Source organism: Acanthopagrus latus, chromosome 3 (assembly GCF_904848185.1).
Source record: "Acanthopagrus latus isolate v.2019 chromosome 3, fAcaLat1.1, whole genome shotgun sequence".
Classification (NCBI taxonomy): domain Eukaryota; kingdom Metazoa; phylum Chordata; class Actinopteri; order Spariformes; family Sparidae; genus Acanthopagrus; species Acanthopagrus latus.
In genome coordinates this window covers 23,099,617-23,120,246 of record NC_051041.1, presented here as the reverse complement: position 1 = coordinate 23,120,246, position 20,630 = coordinate 23,099,617, and the positions used below count along the sequence as shown (strand labels likewise).

Genomic DNA, 20,630 nt, shown 5'->3' with positions numbered 1-20,630 from the left:
GACAGGAAAAGTGTAAATAAGGATACAGGCAATGAGAGTGGGAGTTTTGATGTGTTGGAGCACTTTGGCAGGGGCTTAGCGTATGCTCTCATTGCAATATTCTCGATTTGGGTATTGGGTCCGTGTTTGCCCATGACTCATTTGTCAAGTCACTCACAGGCCTATGACGATGATTTGAGCCTCGGCGGGAGGTGTGCTGCTCGGCGTTTTATTTATTAGTAACCGTCGGGGCCAGAGAATTAAAAAACTGAGTGAAGAAGTGGCAGAACCAGGATGGAAATCGAGGTGAAAACAGCCACTCGTCCTCTTACCGCACAGTACAATAGTTGCTGTTCTCTATAAAGTAGTAAAGCAGGGTGGAGGTTGTAGTGTTTGGGTCAGCAAAGTATTTGACACAATAAGCTGCTTTTTTTTAACCCTAAACATGCACTACTCAATACTTCTATGTTAAAATAATTATGTGTCATCGACAGGGGTCACTCAGGGAAAATCAGGCACTGCAGCTTCCCTCAGCTCCACAGAACAATATATTCAATATTTCAAAGCTGAATGTTTTTGGTTTTACTGCCTACAGTGTTACTCTTCAGGTTCAGTCTCTCTGTCCACAACCACAACTCCAGCCGCTGCAGGCGGATAGTTTCAGCGAAAAAGCTCTGATAAATCCACCATTTACGCAACCTACTCAGCACCCAACAGCAGACAGACATAGTTAGCAACCAGCTGGCGATGATAATGGAGTGTGTAGCAGCTAAAGAGCACAGGATCCCTCAGGATCTGGTGGAGACCAAAACAGAGCTTAGAGGACAGTGAATATTGTGCTTACATCAAAAACAAGGATGGAAACACAACTCAAATATACAAATACAAATTAATTGTAATTTATCTGCTGGATGTGTAGACTGGCACTTGCTTCCTAAAATGTTAGCTAAACAACTTTATGAGGTGATAATGTGTGGATATTTTGTTTACAGGTTGTTTACGCCACCCAGTGACCAGAATTGCGTGAAGCCTTCTTTAATTACTATGATTTTTACACCCAAATTATCATGGGAAACACACAAAAAATCAGCGATTGAATGCTTTCCCATTGCCAGTTGATGAGTTTGCCTTTCTGTTGTGTTTCTGATTTCAAGTTGGACCTCATGAATGCGTGGAAAACAGGGAGCAGTAGAAAGCGGCGTGGAGTCCAGTGACAACAGTTACTTTAACGCACGTCTCTCTTTCAAAGTGTATCGCCAACTGAACAATGTTCGAGCACAGAAAGATGCTGAGTGATCTTGTGCCAATGTCCTTTATTTCAACGCGTGTCGTAGCATTGTGCCGGAAAAGAGGAAAAAATTATGTTTCTTCACTGCCGTTATCACTGAATGTTAGCTGGTTTTTGCCTGGTTTGAAAGGGCTACGTGTCTTTTATTAAAACCCTGACACAATCATGCCCTAAACTTAACTAGATTTAGTTGCTTACAGTTAAATCTCAACCATAAATGTCAGAGATTAGATTTTTGCAACTTGAATTTAGACTATTTTTGCATTTAGATATGAGAGGTTGTTTGAAATGTGCAGCCTGACACTGTGGCTAAGACACCTGTCAATCAAAGTGAACTCGTCCTCAGACTAAACCCTGTCTAGTCCCGGTGTAACAGTGGTCCATAACCGCTACCAAGACACACACATGAAATTTTAACACCTTAACTACTTAAAAATAGTCACGTACTGTTTACTTAAAATAGAAATATGGTTGTGACTTCAAAGGAGCAGTTGCAGTTTTCACACTCAGTTTTCTTGGAGCCAGAAGCCGTGGTAGCTGCCATCAGTAGAGCAGCATCTTTTGCTGCACAGCACTTTTGTGTCTGCTTTGTCCAAAGCTATAGTGGGACTGAGACAATTAAATTGGCAATGAAATCCCTTTCCCCCCATCTTTCCTTTCGTTTGTATTGATTAAGTTTGACATTCTGTACTGCGTGTGGAGCTCAGTGTGCTCGGCCACGACGGCGATTCACATTAGCTTCCCCTTTCTCCTTTGTTTTTTTTTTTGGTTTGTTTTTTTCCCGGAATAAACTGACAACAACATCAGAACCAGAGGGATGTTCTCTGGAACATCGTTTCACTCATAAATGGAAAATCTTCAGCTTGAGCCATTTCTGTGTTAAATACAAGCAAAACACTGAAACTATGTATCATGATGACTTTAAGTTGAATGCGCTCGTTGTAAAGTGTATGTTCCCCTGTGTGATCCTGCGTTCATCGTGCGTCTCTGGATAGCAGCTTTGGACAAACACTTAAAATGTAAATGTTATCTTTCTGAGCTGCAGGCAGGCATCTCTGATATCGCGGGAATTGCCTCTTTGTCACACAGAATTTAATGTTTGACATTTTCCCCTTCACAGTAGAGTTAAAATGACTAGCAGCTGAAAGAACATCACCATTATGGCACCATAACGTAGTGGAGTTGTAGGCAGACTTTGTGTTGTTTTTCTTTTGTTTTGTTTAAAAAAAAAAAAAAAAAAACTAGGAAAGAAGATGATTGCAAAAGGTTCCCTGCCTGAAGTAGGTAACCATGGTGCTACCTCTTCCCAGACACATTAAGCTCTTGTCACTGACGTGGTGGAGACTCAGGCAGAGAGCTGAACAAGGTGTTCTCACCTCTGCGCTCAATGCTCTTCTTGACCTTCATTAAAATGCCATGGCCTGTAGCAATTAATGCCACCGGGGCGGCTGAAATAATACGCGACAGATTAACCTGCGGATCAAACAAGCAAAAGGTGTTGGTTTAAGCAACTGCTTGACACTTGTAGAGTAACTGCCCAGGCTGTGTGCGGGTGCTAATGAGGGGCTACCTTGATAGGCTTATGAATAATGAATGACACGGATTATATAACCAGCAACAGGTGAAAGTGAATGAAAGCCAAAGGGAGATACTCTCTGCTTTACCGTGCTCTCAGACAAAATGATGTGCTGAGATGTTAAGCGGATATCAACTGTGTTTCTAGCCCGTTTGATGTGAACTGGATATGCTGTCTTCAAAGTGAATACTTATAGTTTAATATAGATACTCCTATATTTAGGTATGAGGCCTCAGTTTTTGTTTCGAAAAGGTTTAAATGAAGAATTGAAGCATATTTAGCTTACATTTAATGAAAGTGACATCTCCAGTTTTCTTATAAAGAATACAAATAAGGTTTGGATCCACTTACCACCCTAATACCTGCACTTGGTAATAAGAAAACAAGCTGCACTAAGTATATTTATATTTTTCAGGCTGCCTAATCAGAAAAAATACCATGTAGATCAACTTTGAAAACAGCTTATTACGGCTCATTTGTTGTTTGGCCAGGACCTCTAGTGGCTGCAGTAATTGTTACGTCAGCAAAAGATGAAGTGAGGCAAAGTAGATGGGTCAGGATGGTCTGTACCAAAAGTTACACACATGTAAGTACAGTAGTTACTCTAATGATGTTGATGTTTTCCTGAACCTTACCAAGTGCTCTTCTCGCCTAAACCTAAACAAACTGTGGGTGTACGATGAAGGTCCGATCGTGCTGTTTTGGCCGTCACTGGCGATCGATCTGTTATAGCCGGTAGATGTGTGGATGTGCTGATATTTTAATTAAACAGCAGATTTTTTAACTAAGAAACAGATAACTCATGGCGATGACTTTACAGAGAATAATCTGTAGCTCCTCTCATTTTGAACATTTCTTTTTCTTTTCATTTAGAGTAATGAGGTGTTAAGTCAACACAGTATTATTTGCCAATGTTAGATTTTTTTATTTTTTTTTTAATGAGCGATTTCTGTAATGGTGCTGTTATCCGTGCTTTTCTCACTAGTTTGAGTGGTGGCGGTGACTCCTTAGAAAAAGGTGATATTTCTGTGCGCTAATCAGCCTCAGATGACAGTTCAGACGTTCTGTTAAAGGTCTACTGTGTAGAGGGAATTGTTGGCAGAAATGCGATATAATATCTATGATATTATTTTTAGTTGTGCATACATCACCTGAAACTAAGAATTGTTGTTTGTTCATAACCCAGAATGAGCCTTTCATACCTACATATAGAGGCTATGTTTCTACAGTAGCCCAGAATGGACAAACCAACTGCTTTTATGTGGCCACCATACATTCTCCCACATGCTTAGAAGGGGAGTTGGGGTGAAGGGGTGTTCAGTGGATTGGACCTTTAAAATCTTCATTATAAATACCCAGAGATCTTTTCACACACTTTGACTCTGATTGTCTCTTACCGTGTCATAAATAGTCAGTGTTTCAGAGAAATACATAATGGATTTCAGTTGCTTCCAGGATTAATGTTGATTTGCTACTTAGCAGACGAGGAGGCTGCTGGATCTCAGCGCCTGAACTTTTACTCTTTCAAGGTGGAGGCTGTTGGTTTATTCATTAATCCATTATATGACCGTGAGATGTTCCTTTTTCCAGCGCAGGAGAAATTAAATATTTATGATATAATAATAGAATGATATAATAATTGGATTGAGGCTGCCAGCTGTGTCAATTCAGAGTTGCAGCAACAATGACTCACTCTCACTGACATGGACCTATGGAGATCTCATTGTGGTTGTGGGCAGACATTCAAAATAAGTCACCGTAAAGTGGATTGGAGCCAAACACAGGTTGAGTCATGCGGTTTATGATGAGAGCTGCCTTGGTATATAGAAAATGTGTAAAGCATTAGCGGCACTTTGGATGTGACTGTGAAGAGCCACATGGGGAGGGGTGATATGTGTTTTCAATTATAGATTGAATTTTGTGATAGCTGAGAGGAAAAAAAGAAAAAAAAAAGAAGAGCTACATTTTGTGTGAAATGGATTATATTCATCTGTTTGTGTCAGAGGGTTTGATGAAGCGATACACATCTTAAAGCACTGGAATAATCTGTCTAATATTCTGCTCTTTGGTTTTTAACAACGACAATCTTAGCCATAATCATCACATTTGTTACGATCATTTTTCACCCTGCTGGCGTCACGGCTCTCGGTGGCAGTGTCAGTATGTCAGTCAGTTGATCTACCGCCTCTTTTGATGGATTGCCATTACTTATTACACAGAAATGGACCGTGCCCAGAGGATATGTTCACAGAGACTCCGGTGATGCCTTGAGTTTGCGCCACCATGAGGTTGATTTTCATTTATTTAGTTACGTGTCTGGGCAACTATTAAATGCATTTCCATCAGATATTTATAGTTCTCCAAGGATTAATCATTTGCATCCAATCATTTGGTATATGCTTCTGTCCAAAGCAAAGTACAAAATAAGGTCATCCAAGACACAGAAGATTGAGGAGAAGCCTTGACCTTCCGAACCCAGCACCAACCCAAATTGTGTGATATAGAAGCCCCGTGCACTGTGTCACTGTTGTGTTCTACCTGTGAAAACTACACAACCTCATACCATTGTTTAGTCAGCAATGACAGACATGCACTGTCCATTTACACTTTCAAAATAAAGTCTTTGTTTAGGGAAACATCATTTTTCCGCTTATGAGAGTAACTATTTTCAACAGTAACGACTATTTGTTTCTCACGCTTGCCATTATCGCCCCCTGTTGGTGTTAGGCCCTCACACACGTTCATGCTTTCTGCACCTAAGCAATGCAAACTGTCAGACTGATAAGATGTCCTCTAGCTGATCAGCGGATATATTACATGCTTTTGCGTGACGCCGGGCTGACCTTCTACCTGACGCAAGTGCAGAGAAAGACAGTGAGGGAGAGAGACAGAAAAAGTGTAAGTTATTTTAGAAGAGAGAGTGAATCAGACGGAGCACCGAGGAGAAGAGTTTGGAATAATATTTGGCTGCCTCACGCTGACACCAGGATTAGAAGTCATTCATTTACATCAACCTAAATAAAGGACTTTGGGTAGGTGGGTGCTACACTAGAAGTAGCTCAACTTACAGGGAGCCAGCAGTGAAAAATGGAGAGGCGTGAGCTGCCTTTGGCTGGCTGAGGGCCGGACGTGCCGCAGCATTTTGGACCATTTACAGAGTGTTTTACTGTGCATATGAGCAGCCCTGCCAGGTGGGTGTTAACAGCAGTCAAGTTGAGAGATGACCATGCCTAATCATTTCGGTGATCCCAGAGTGCCAGCAGCAAGTCAGAGTTTTCACTTATCCTGTGAAATATTTCAGCACCTTCTGGAAGGACTGGCATACATTTTTTTTTTTTTTTACAGACATTCACGCTCCCCAGACAATGTCTAATAACTATTGTGATCCCCTGACAGCAACAGTATTTACGTAACTGCTTTGACATTTAGTACACACACTGATGTTTACGCTTGTCGCCTGATTTTTCACGTTGTTTATTACTTTGCTAAGCATACAACTAATGTTACATTTCGTAAATGCTTTTGTCCAAAGTGACTTACTCTAACTCACATTCATACAATGATAGCGATGGCTGCCATGCAAGGTGCCGACCAGTTTGGTATCCAAACCGAACATCGTGCAGACCAGGGGAATCGAACCAGGGACCTTCTGATAACAAGACACTGGCTCTACCCCTGAGCCACAGCTGCCCAAATGAGATTGTGTTAAGTGCTATTTTGCAAATGCTACACTATCATGGTGTAGATGGTAAACATTGTGCTTGGCTAAATGCCAGCATGATATCACGGCCAGTGTGTGAATGCTGGCGTGCTGACACATGCTGCTAAGCATGTCTGTAGAGTCTTTGGCTCAATCCCATAACCAATTTTTACCCCTTCCCCTTAAATTATGAGTGCCGTCTTGCACCCTGGAACCAAGTTAGCAGGGGTAGTGGGGTAGTCAGTGGTAGTTTATGTAAACAGACACAACTGGACACAATGATTTCTCTTGTTTTACCAGCAATCCAGGGATTATCACAACGCCGCTTGCCATTTATCTGATGCAGACAGAAAAACATGGATCGTTGATATAACACTGCAAATCAGCAATAACAACATAACATCAGGTAGCTGCTTGGCCACCAAAGCATCAGAAAAGTTTTTTTTTTTTGTAAAGAAGAGGACCATAATATATTGAAACGACAGAGAATTCTCATAACCCCTGGTTTGAAGTGCACCTAATGTAGCCTGAACACCTCACCTTACCCCTCCATCTCAACAAGAACGGTGACAACCTACTATAAGGCCTGAAGCAAAACAGAAGGGTAAGGCTAAGTGGAATGGGAAAGGGGTGTGTTGAGTACGGGATGCAGTCTTGTTTTATAATAAAAAACAAAAAAAACAAAAACGTTTGTGACACCAAAGTGTATTGAGCTCCAGTTCTTATCTCTTCCTACTCCAAATGACACTAAAAATATTCTCATGAGTCAACTTTGAGTAGACACGTTACAGCACTTCCCACTCTGGTTTGTTCAACATTTAAAGAGTGACTCAACAGATGTGCAGTGATACAGAAGGCTTCAAACCGAAAAATGTTCAGGGAGAGAAGCTGCTAAACTGCCCCGAAATGCTGTTCTTAGCTCGCGCTGAGGCACACAGAAACCAGACTGACTTTCACTTTACTTTCTGCTGTTTATTTCTCCACAAATGGCCAGCAGATCTAGTTTTAGTCCATGGACTGGCTTATTGAGCGATGCTCCAAGGACTGCAATGGTTTTTTTTTTTTTTTGTTTTTTTTTGTTTTTTAAGCAGCTGGTTTCTTTACAAAATGTCTAAATTGTTTATTAAAGCAGTCAGATGTTACATTGTTTATTAAAATCCAACATCCTTTAGTATTAATTTGCAACAAAGGAAGGCCCAAAGACTTTCTGCTTAAGGCAAATCTGTTCAGGAGGCAATTTCTCAAAGATTTCTTCTGATCGTCTCCACATCAGATTTCCGTTTGGGCAAATTTACAGCATCTCAATTAGCGGATTGTGGAGCTCTTCTCTGTCGCAGAGACACTTTGTGCTTCCGGCAGATAAGACTGGTGTGGGTTTTTTTTTTTTTTGCAAACAAATGCTGTCTGCCGCAGCTCTTGTGCCACGTCTGTTTCTTCCCCCTTCAGGACGCCTGAATGGACGTCCGGAACATCAGCCTCAGAATGTTTCGCGTTGCGTAATATTTGCGAGAATATTTGTTCTCGTGCCTTTTGTCTCTCATTAAAGAGTGTGATTCTCTTTCCGCTGCGCTACATGCCGCGCTGAACACACGCGTTCACCTGTGCACACATGAGCACAAAGGCACCTGTGCATGGCAGGCCTCTGTGTGGCAGAGCAAATACGTCTGTTCCCAAGACAACAGCAGATAATAGAGTCATTATAACAGGACAAACAGATTACACAGTGCGGCGCCGCCTCAGAGAACCACACATCCCATCAACGACATCAAAGAAATGCTTTAAGAGACTGGCTTGGAAGAAATAAATAACTTTAATATGAATCTGTAATCATCTTTTTTCCTCTCTTACTTATTCGGGGCTGAGGAAATCATTTTGGTGTGTTTTCTTGTGTGAAATTCATCAGAAGTTGTGCAGCAGAGGATTTTCCCCGGATAGAAAAGCTGAACTACCGTCTTATCGTCTGGTATCAGTGATAGACAGTATAGCCGAGTGGACATTATTTGATATGAGAATGTCGCAGATGATTACATTTACAAGTAATTACGCAACAGAAGTATACTGTTCAGGTCTGCGGGCTGTCTCACTGGGTCCCTGCTGATCCCCGTTAATCGTCCTGTGTTATTGCATTGGAAATGTAAGGACGGTAATGAATGTGGGAGCTAAAGCTGATATGTTGATATGACCTCACTGTAGGATGGATTTTCATTGTTACATTATCATTTTAATGTGCCAGGTGAAGTTTTTTGTGGTCATAAGCATTAGTTAAGAGGTAATACAGCCCTTGATGAGTCCTATTAACATTATTATGTTAAGACTATATAAACCCCCCCATGGCAAACATTTCAACCTTGACCATATATAGTGCCAATTCCAGGTTGAGAAGCTTTGAAAGCTAACTAATTACATAATAAGTGATTGATTAACCTTAAATAGGTGCTGTGTGAGAAATTCAAACACATAATTTTAATATTTACAATACGATGAGGTAACAATACAAACTCAGAGATATTAATTTTTTCCATAACTGAATAAACAAGCTGTTCTCAAAAGAAAATAAAGTCCCAGTCACTGTTTGAAACTAGAATGGCTTGTTTATTGTGTTTATTCAGTCATAAAAACAAGTAATTTGTTTGTTTGTTTGTTTTTTAAACTCAGTAAATGAAGATCTTCTCTTCTGAATAACATTTCTTCCCCAATACTAATTCTCACCTTGGATCAGATTGCTGCAGAAAGGACTGTTCACTGTTAATTAACACATGATAAGATATGTATTAATCCTAATAAAAGAACAAACACCTTTGTAAAGTTTAACAGTGACATTAAAGATAGCTAAAGTCAATACATGTGTTTGTCATGACATCTGACTATAAAGTAAGGTCTGCCTGTCTGTCACATATCTTCTTCTTCTTCTTATTATTCACACTCGGCGGGTCTGTTGCTGAGGAGCCAAGGGAGTGCAAATTTGGTGCAATTGGTACACGCAGCACGTTCAATATGAATACCTTTTGAATAAACAGCGAACACTGCTCTGTACAGCAGCGGTGGTGTGGCTTAGGGCCCGACTAAAGTCACCGAGGGGCTGTTCACATTTGGTACCAACATCCGACCTGAGAGACCCGATCACAAGTAGACAGCTGTACGTCCGTCAGTTCACACCTGGCATTGACATGTGCCTCGACATGATCCCGAGTGACCGTCAGCCGAACAAAAATATATAATGTTGCATACACACAAAAAGAAATATCTTCATGTAAAACATTTGCTGAATTAATGAGAAGACCCAAGTGATTGAGCTTTTGTTGTAGACAGAGTTTCACAGAGTCTATAAAGTTTCTCTTATCAAAATTTTGTGATTTCTTAAGAGAGTCTGGGGACATTCCCCACAGACGCCAAAGAAGTTGCCTACATTAGTTAATGTTCACAGTTTTTATAAAATTCTACATGTTTACCATCACTAAAATATGGTCTATTTTCATAAATTTAGCATAAAAAATTAAATAAGTAGACACAGTGTGTTCAAAGAGCTGCTAGTGTTGGGAGGGAAGGCAGAGTTAAGGAACAGAAGCAGACACACTGGTACACTGATGCCGCAACAAACTGACACTTTCAAGAAGGCTTATAAACTTGAATAGCTTTTGTTAACATTCTAAGTGTCTATAAACTATTAACAAGCTTCTCACAAGTGCTTTTTAATGTCTTATAATCTCGCAATCAACATGTTAATGATGTCATTAGATGTCTTAGAAGGACCAAGTGTTACCATAGACTGCTTTCATGACTTGACTAACCTGTTGTCACTTACAGATCCAGACTTTGGTTATCACAGTGCAATCAAGCATCACCCCACGGACACTTAGGTCCAGTTTTAAACTTTTAAAGAGGAGGACAGGAACAGGAAATACATACCAGTGTGGTTGACCCTGGAGCTGGCGGCCGTTGAATCGATACCTAATACACTCCGGTCTGATTGCAGCAGGGAGAGGCTGTTGAGAGTGAAAGTCGCACACAAACCTCTAATGACTTTTCCAAACAGAACTCCATGTTTGAGTCATTACATAACATGCTTGAGTGTAAAAACATAATGTCTAATGATTAGACACAGACAGGAGAGCTGTGGTAATCTGTCTGCACAGTAAAACTGGAGCACAAATCAAATGAATGCTGTCATTTCTTCACAGCTGCCACCGTAATTCATTATGTCCTAATTACCCAGCGAGAACAAAATTCAAGCAATGAGAATCAATATCAATTAATTTGCAAATTTTTAGGGAAGGAGGGAAGAAGACAGATGTCTTGGCAGAATACAAATCTGCCTGGAGATGTAATTATAACTTTTGGGGTGCCACAGGCTTGTTTCGCTACATCTTGCACATTATGTTTTCATAAGCAGTACAGGAGGGTTTGTACATAAGTCTTTCTTTTTTTTCCCCCCTTTTTTATCCTGCATTAATTAGATTAAATTTAGATCAGGAGGTATTTCACTAATGACCGATTTGTTTATTGTTTGGTTTAGTTATCTTTCACACATCGTATTGGCATTAATATCTTGACTGCATTATCTAACACAGCAATCAAGATTTGTGCATTTAAGATACTTCTTATAGGATTGTTCATGTATTTGAGGGAAGTGTATGTGGACATAATGTGCACATTGCTGGCCAGTGTCTGAGGAATTCGATCAGCTCATTTGCAGTCAGCACACGCCGCCGACACAGTGAGTTGTTGCTGACCTGCAGCTGATCCTTCAGCTTCCTGTGCAGACATCTAACTTCAGTGCCCGAACACTGATTCTGAATGTTTGGTTGCCTTTGAAAAGAAACTACACTTAACATTTGTGTATTATGATTGCAATTTTTCGTAATCCAATGGCCAGAATACATTTTTTTTTTTTTTGGCAACAGACTCTGGGTCACACTTACAAATGTTGAAACAGTCTTAAACTGAGGTCACTGGCTTTACAGCTTTGTGCCTGTTACATCACCTTTCAATCTACCTTCAGACATGAAAGTTGAATCATAGACACAAAATGTGAACGTGATATTACACGTTTTGTTGAAATGTCAGTATGGTACGTAAACTACGACACATGCAAATGTATTATTTTTTAAATCATTTTATCCTTGGGCTGCACAGTGGCCCAGTGGCTAGCACTGCTGCCTCACAGCTAGAAGATCGCCGTTTCGCGTCCCGGTTGGGACGCCTGGGATCTTTCTGTGTGGAGTTTGCATGTTCTCCCTGTGCCAGCGTGGGTTTTCACCGGGTACTCCGGCTTCCTCCCACAGTCCAAAAACATACTGAGGTTAATTGATCATTCTAAATTGTCCGTAGGTCTGAATGAGAGTGTGGTTGTTCGTCTCTATGTGTAGCCCTGCGATAGACTGGCGACCTGTCGCCCTAAGTCAGCTGGGATAGGCTCCAGCCCCCCCCGCGACCCTGCAGAGGATTAAGCGGCGTACATATAATGTGTACAGATGATGGATGGATGGATTTTATCCTTAGTGAGTCTGCTGCATTTTCCAGAGATGGTCATTTTTTTTCTGTAAGATGACAATGAGTTTGGATAATTCTGTGAAACATCTTTTTTCTGAGGTCAAGAATGATGCTGGATACAGCTGGATGCTGTACTGTAGAATTTTCAAATCAGTTTGCGACCGCAAGTCCATTTGGATCAAATGTATTTTCACAGTGTTCTGAAATAGGTTCTGACCGATGGCAAAAAAACTGCAACATATTGCGAAAAATGTTTTTTTTAAGTATACACTGTACATGATTTGCAATTAGAGAGTAACCTCTGACTTGGAAGGAGAAAAATCATTGCTGCTCTGGCCTCTGTGGTATAGAATTACAGCTAGGTGTGGTTGGCTGTGGTCTGTGCTTGTGACCACACCCATGTGTGATGTAGCATGGTACTGTAGTGCCATACAATGTCACTGCTGCACAGGGTGATGAGTTGGCAGACCGGTTACTGTTTAAGTTTAGAAATGTTAACTGTCCCACAGTGAGCGCAGAAGGTAGACCCAAATCCAAGAGGTGGCTGGCAGTCAGATCTTTTATTCAGACTAAACCTCGGGATCAGGTAAACACAACAGACAGAGACTGAACTGAAAACTGGTATGAAAACAAACTAATCTGATGAGGGGATGAGGTGCAGGTGGAGAAGGACGGGTGTCAAAGAGGCAAGAGAGCTGGAAAAGAGCCGATAGGCAAGAACGCTAGGAACAAAGCACTGCTAATGAGGCTGATAAAGGACAGGTGAGGAGGGAAAATCAGGCTGTAACACAGGAGGGAAACATGGCACGAACTGCAAAGAGACCACAAAAACCTGGAAAATACAATAAAAGGAAACGCACATGACAGGACCATTACATACAAAACAACTATAATAACATTTTGGATTATAAAGTTAATTAAGTTCAGGGCAAATTGGATGAGCAAGGTTATATCAGCAAGTGTTTAGTCATGAGGATAAGCATTGGACTTTTCCTCAAACTGTTGTATGTCTGTGCGGGAGATATGATCTGTTGTTGTTCTTTTCCCGAAGATACCATCTGAAGTGGGTACTAATTTTTTTTTTTTTTTTGGTCTCCACACTTTTTTTTTTCTGATGGAAAAGATGTATCACCATTCTAAACTGCATATTTGAAATGATACAATCTCACCATCGTGTCGTTTTAGTCAACAGAGGATAGAGCAGGGTTCATGGAGAGATTTAACCCCAGTACAAAACAAACTAGGAAATGTGCAAAGAAGCTAGTTTCTGTTGATGCCATTTTGTTATTCATTCACCACATCTTCAAGGTGAATTACTGATTTTGTTGGCCAGTTGTAGGCAAATGCACAAGGTGAAACCATAGCAGTAACCCTACCTGATAAAAGACACACAAACACATTCAAATTCATTTGTGTTTCTGGCCACTTTGTGAGTGAAACTCAAATTTTACTCTCCCTTTTTGCTTTGCCACCAACTCTTGAGAAAAAATATAGAGCTTTTAGCGGCTAAATGGTCTGCTACAGGTGGGCCAAACAGGTGGATGAGGGCTTATCAGAGCTTGTCTGTTAAAAACCTGCACAAACAACAGGTGGGCTAAACTGCCTGGAAAGAGCGCTTATTAAAAAATAAAGTTTGCTGGTGGAGAAACCAAAATAATCAGCTAAAAGAAGCTAAAAAAACACTGTTGATCGGTTAGGAATTAAAGAGTTTGAACTGCGTTCGTCCCTTAACGTGGCCCTCACATTATGCACAGTCATTTGACCCATTGTTAAAAAACACACGAATAATGATAGTGCAGCTTTAAAAATCTTTGATAAATTTAAAATCTTATTAATCAATACTTATTGCAGAACTGGTATTGGATGTTCCTTTATATTCCACTGATGAAATCTGAAACCACGAATACACGCTGTATATGCAAATACAAGTGCTCTGGTTGCCGGTTCAAATCAGATTGAGCTGAATATTTAAAAATTTTTTTTTTTTTAAGTACATAACTAAACACATGCTCGAGTGGGTAGGAAGCCACACGGGAAAACACAATATCAATATTTGTGAGCTCAAAAACACAGAACTTGTTCAGGACCTATCCAAAATATAAATTAATAAAAAAAAATGATGTACGGTACACCAAAAATATGATGTCTCCATTTGGAAGGCAGTTGTTGAACTGATACACAAGCCAACTGATGGTGGGTGTTTCTTGGCAATGATTTTGGTGTTTAATACTCACAGTTATGTGCCGTGGTAGAGGAGAGAAAATCAATACGACACTCTGTTTTCAGTGCTGCATATTCAAGAGCAGTAGGTTTCATTCATGCCATAATTTCTGAAGTAACTGTAAATATTGTGCGACGCACCCGAAATCATTTCTATTACATTTAAGGATGAGACGTAACGTAATGTATGAACCCAAATGTTAGCCCCCTTTTTTTTTTTTCCAGAAGTCTGTTTGTGTGTGTGTCAGCAGCTTGTGGTCTAAAGATAAAGTTTAATTAAGCTAAAAGCTTCACTGGCTCCCACATGACTTCTTTCCAATCCCTCCTCCAAACTCCTCTACCTCGCCGGAAACTTCTGACTAATTGGACGACCCACTCGCCATAATCTTTGTGCCCAAATAAGATTAATGAGCAGACACATTTCTGTGGCATGCACCTATTCAATAACCCTTTTGGCAGTGCTCGCAGACTCTTAGGCAGATTTCTTGCTTGGTCATGTTTGTAAACAGAAAGTGATCCAGGGGCTTTTTGAGCAGCGGGAAGCGCTCGCGACGCCGCCGCCACCTCACATATGGCCAGCAAAAAAACTTCTTGCATCACTAACTTCTGCTATCTGTCTGCTCTCTTCTCAGGGTATGGGCATGCTGCGCCGGGGACCGACGCAGGGAAGGCCTTTTGCATGTTTTATGCCGTCCTGGGAATCCCTCTGACTCTTGTCATGTTTCAGAGTCTGGGTGAGAGGATGAACACTTTTGTCAAGTACCTCCTGAAGCGTATCAAGAAGTGCTGCGGCATGAGCATCACCGATGTGTCCATGGAGAACATGGTGACCGTAGGATTCTTCTCCTGTGTGGGCACGCTGTGCATCGGGGCTGCTGCCTTCTCCCACTATGAGGACTGGAGCTTCTTCCAGTCATATTATTACTGCTTCATCACATTAACAACTATAGGCTTTGGGGACTTTGTGGCCCTTCAAAAGAACCGGGCCCTCCAGAAGAAGCCCCTGTATGTGGCCTTTAGCTTCATGTATATCCTGGTGGGCCTGACGGTCATCGGGGCCTTCCTCAACCTGGTGGTGCTCCGCTTCCTCACTATGAACAGCGAGGACGAGCGGCGCGACGCCGAGGAACGCGCCTCGCTAGCTGGCAACCGGAACAGCATGATCATCCACATCCAGGACGAATCACTGCCACGGGGCCGGCGGCGGCGCGAGCCGTACCGGGCAGAAGTGACTGATTTACAGTCAGTCTGCTCCTGTATGCACTACCACTCGCATGACTTCGGCAGCTCTGGGGGAGGGATGGGAGGCCTGGGCTGTGCCTTCTCCCATCAGAACTCGTTCAGCTCGCAGCTGAATCCCAATCAGTACTTTCACTCGGTTTCCTACAGGATCGAGGAGATCTCGCCCAGCACCTTGAAAAACAGCTTCTTCCCTTCGCCCATCAGCTCGGTGTCTCCGGGCCTTCACAGCTTCACAGACAATCACCAGCTCATGAGGAGAAGGAAATCCATCTAAACCCTAACACAGAGAGGACAAATGAGTTTCCACGTTTTATACACAAGGTCAAACATTTCCAATGCTGCTCCTTACCAAATCTTATTTCAGCACTTTTTTTTCCCTTTTTATTAGTTGTATGTAATATAAAAAGTATTCTTGGGAACAGATGAAGAACACTACGCAGAACAGCAAGCGTGGACACAATGGGATGCAAAGCATGAAGCATGGATGTCTATTTTTTCAAGAGATTGCTCCATTTACACAAACTACAAGACCTTCCTTATTTCAGATTTACAGTACAAAATTGATATGAATTGATAACTTTGGTTACATACCAAATGATGCACACTTGGGGGAAATGCTATTTTTCAAAAGGGAGTATGCTTGTTTCACCTTAACTTGAAGAAACTTTTGCCGTTATGTACTATTCCATTGCCTCACTGCAGACAGAGATTTTAAAATGACTTAAAGCATCAGGTATTGTTTTCTATAAGCAATCATATATTTCAATGGTTTCACCACACATCAAGCCAAAATATTGTTGCCAATGTTAGCATGTGCATTAGATGTCATTTAATGAGTGTGCCATGGTTTTGTGACATTTGTCTGTTTATAGAACAGCTGTACGAAGGCCATCTATTTGTCTAGGATTTAAAGGATCATGCTGCTGTTATTGATATTTCCCCCTTATCTAGAGTCAGAAATCGGGCCACACGAACTTCAATTCCACCTACAGCGTTTTTCACAATGAGAGTTTAAACCTGACTAAAAGGAAAATCCACCCTCTCCACTACGCTAGTAACCACATTTACCAACTATGGTTTGCTTTGTTTCCCATTGACATTCACAGTGAATATCAGTTCAATCAATGAAAGTGCACTCCTCCTCTACATTAATAATTCTACACAGATACTCTGCAATCTTGCAGGGATAACACCACTGTAAGAGAGGCACAGAGACCAGTTCCTTCATTTACAGTTGCCTTAATAGATGAGAATGCAGTGCAGCTAAAGACATCAAACAAAATGGTGATTCAGTGATGTAGTATTCCATGAACATGGGGGAGACGAGAGAGGGATAAAACTAGAATGGCACTCAGTAGAGTGCATACCTCTGCCAAGGCCCAACAGTCCCCTGTCATTCAGTCAAGACTGATCCAATATCAAACCTGTTAAGTCTTAAGCGACCTATAACTACGGAACCATAATTTAAGCTGATCATATCTAGCATCCAAATCAAATTGTACTTACTCAGTTTTTTTTTCACCAACATCTGTGCATTATTCCCTGAGAAATTAACGAAGATATAGATGTTTTTCATCATTAAAAGAAGAGAGAAAAAAAAATCCCAGAAATTCCTTCCCTTTATCCGGATCTGCACCAAGAGTTAATGGGGTCCATAGTAGGCTGGGACCCATCCTCCATCCAAATTATGTGTAAATCCAACAAACAAACAGACTTGGGTCACAACACAATCTCCTTGGCAGACAAAAATGGTAGAGAGGCTGAGATATCCTGCATTTCAGTTCCCAGTATGGATCAAGCTCTAAAAAGACTAGATCCTTCGCATGATGTGACTCACTAGCATCATTCATTAGATCCTCACTGCCTCCTAAATGACATTTTTTTTGCAAACCTTACACCTTCAGTTTCTAAGTTTCAAACCTAAACGGAGATAACCTTGATAACATCACTATGACATCATTGTGGTTTTTTTCCCAGCTTGTTGAATACTGACGCTTCGGGATTGTGGGTGTGTTCGGCCACCATATAGTTTCGGTATTTGACGAGTTGGAGATGTAAAGAGCTCCCTGCAGAGCCACAAAAAGACAGTTTACGACTCTAAAATTGGTATAGTGCCCCTTTAAGGTTGTGTTGTGACTGGGTTCACGAGATCACTGCATGAATGTCACATTTAGAACTGAATATGGTGACCTCCCTTTCAATTTTGCCCAGTGGCCACTTGCAGCAATGCAGCTAAAATTCCCCTGTGGCCCACAGAGCATCATTATAAACGAGACCTCTGCAGGAGAAAGTCTACAGCATTACCAGTAAGCAAACCTGGAAGACAGAAACTTTTTGGCTTATGCACCAGGGCAGGCAATTCGTGCTGGATTGGCTCTGAAATCCAGTTCTAAATAATAAACACATGAATCACTGTCATGTGGCCAGATAGCTGAACCTTTGATTTGGTGCCACAAGTTCTCACGATCTTTTCAGAAGCATTGTTTGACTAGTTCGGGCCAATGATTTGGGTCGTGGGGAGTGAATTCACAGGTTTTTGGAAAATTATCAAACAACTCAAATGAGTGAAGTAAATGTCATGGTGTGATGATACAACTCAGCGCAAGAGGATCAGAAGGTGGATTTCTCCTTTAAGCAGCGACCAAAGTGCAATGAAATGACTCCAGCTGAATTCATAAGCAGTGTAAATTTTAATCAAAGGCCGTGCATGATCGCGCTCCAAAGTCCTGCGTATTGCGTTATGCATGCCCGTAGCATCTGACCCCGAGTCTGCTGATGAAACCAGCTCAGATCTAAACGACGCAGCACCGAGAGCGGAGCTCTGCGCGGCGACGGAGAAGCATGTAGATCTAAACTGACACCTCTCCAAGTATGGATGCACTTTGGAGCCATTAAGGAAGCACAACCTGATAAACGCATCAACATGGAAACGAGCAGGAACAGCGACGATGAGTTAATGCGAGGGGACGGATGAAGATCACAGATAAGAACAGCTGAATAACATCAGTATGATCCTTTCAGTTTCTGTAAAATATTCGAAGGGGAAAAGGGATCAGGATGTTTTTTGTTTTTTTTTTATGTTTGCAAGAGTTGATTAGTGCATGAACTTTGTATGATGAATGGGGAAATGATTTCAAAATAACTTATCTAAAGTATCTTAATGGCAAATACTCTTAAGAATGATTCACACCATGAGCTGTTTCTTTTGCCAAAGTCTTTTTTTCATTCAAACTGTACAATAATGTTTGTTCTCAGGTTTGAATGAACCACCTTTTTGTTGTTTTGCTCCTATAATGAACACAATCCCAGAAGTGCAAGTGCATTGGCCAAACAATACAATGTACATATCGAATTTTCATTCCACAACAGCAGGAATTTTCCAAAAAAACGCGACTGAGATGCATCATCTCACTGAGGCCTGTGTGATCCTGATCCTTTTTGAGAGCCACATGTAAGCAAGTCTGGTTATTTATGTTGATCACAGGCCTTTTTTCTTAAAGCCCAATGCGCCTTTTTTTGTCACAGCTGGCCCAATGCTAGCGTTTTCACTCTCACTGAGCTCCAAAATTAAGCAGGATTGAAGCTATAAACATCATTTCTAAATGCTTTTTAAGATGTCAATGTCTTTTTAAGTATGTAGAGACCAGAGTTGTTTTTTTTTTTTTTTTTTTCTCAAGTTACACAGGGCTGGGAGCTCTTTTATCCCTCAGCAAGTTCTATCCTTCGAAATCAATCAACGCTTCTGGAAACTGACAAAACTTACACCAAATTTCCGGACTTTGACTTTCAGGAAATGTTACCCTCAGTATTCTTTGCAGCCTTAGTGTTTAACAGGCTTCTATTAATTTCCCGGGTAGCTGAGCATGCCTCACAAGGTGAATGCCACTCTGTTTGGGCGAATGGTGAAATGCCATGGATCCTATTCAGTCGTGACAAACATAACCAGGCGTGGAGTCCGAGATAAGCCCTAAAAGCATTGTTTCATTACTGGAACTATACTGGCTTGTCTAAATATCCTGTACAATATGTTTATAACAACCTTTGGAATAAAAAGGCCTTTTCACGGCTGAGATGCATATGTATTTTTACACATTAGCATATACGTGCCTTGAAGAAACAGCAGTCAGTGTTTCTGTTGAAGTGGGCACATTTGAATATGGTGGCTGCAAGGTCTGTTTGTGCTTTAGCAAACCTACTGGAAGATTACGGAAGTCTGGCTTTGGGGCTGACAGGAGAGCAGATGTGGTTAATGTATAGGCCTGACAGACGAGTTCCCATGAGGAGATGAAAATCAACAGATAATCATCATATCTACCTTCTATTACTGCATACACATCCAGCACCAAAGCAGACTGAATCACTCGCTTACTTTTGATACAACAGATTAAATACGGAAACCAAGAACGGCAGTTGTTACAATTTATTTTTTAATTTTTTTTAATGCTGTTATCTCAAGATCACAAGTTAATTACCACACTCTCGAGATAACAAAGCTGGTTTTCTAGTGATAAGGGGTTAACTTTTAAATGTCTTAACTCGAGAAAACAAAAGGTTGTTTCCTTTTATTACTTTTAATATTAATCAGAGACCAGGAGTGCCATGCCAGCATGTAAAGATGGCATCTTGAGTAGCCATTATTGATCGACGCATCAGACTTCAGTCTTGCCTTTATATATACATCCTTTACTATACTATTCAAACCACCACCAATGTGCATAGTCTCCTTTCCCTGTGTATCTTATGAGCACCTTTTCCCCTGATAAATTATCTCATTATCTTGTCTGTTTGTTTTCTCAGGATTACCTCGCAATAAAATGAGCTCTGTTATCTCGAGATCACACGATGATTAACTTGTAATCTCGAGGGATTGAAAAAATTGGGCCTGACGAAAGAAAATGAGGTGGTTCTTAGCTTCCGTAGTTAATACTCAATACTTAACAATTCCAGCATATAGCAACTTGGGTCTTCTTTCCTCTTCTTGTTTTGGCCATCATTCTGGTTAGTCACGATAGTGTACTCACAGGAGAATTTGCTGGGATGCTGGGATTTGGGAATACCACAACAATGCTTAAAAACAGGCCAGATGGTGCAAGAAACATAAAAAGGCAGATGATTAGACAGGTTTAAAGCTAATT

The 20,630-nt window shown here is 41.0% G+C and overlaps 1 protein-coding gene across 1 annotated transcript in view; it reads left to right on the top strand.

Moving 5' to 3' along the window:
• Positions 1-19,122, top strand: part of kcnk9 (potassium channel, subfamily K, member 9) — a 49,043-nt gene extending 29,921 nt beyond the window's left edge. Inside the window, exon 2 of the mRNA XM_037090395.1 lies at positions 14,886-19,122. Within this exon, the coding sequence (XP_036946290.1) occupies positions 14,886-15,769 (884 nt within the window). The 3' untranslated portion in view covers positions 15,770-19,122. The remainder of the gene's footprint in view (positions 1-14,885) is intronic.
• Positions 19,123-20,630: the final 1,508 nt, after the last annotated feature.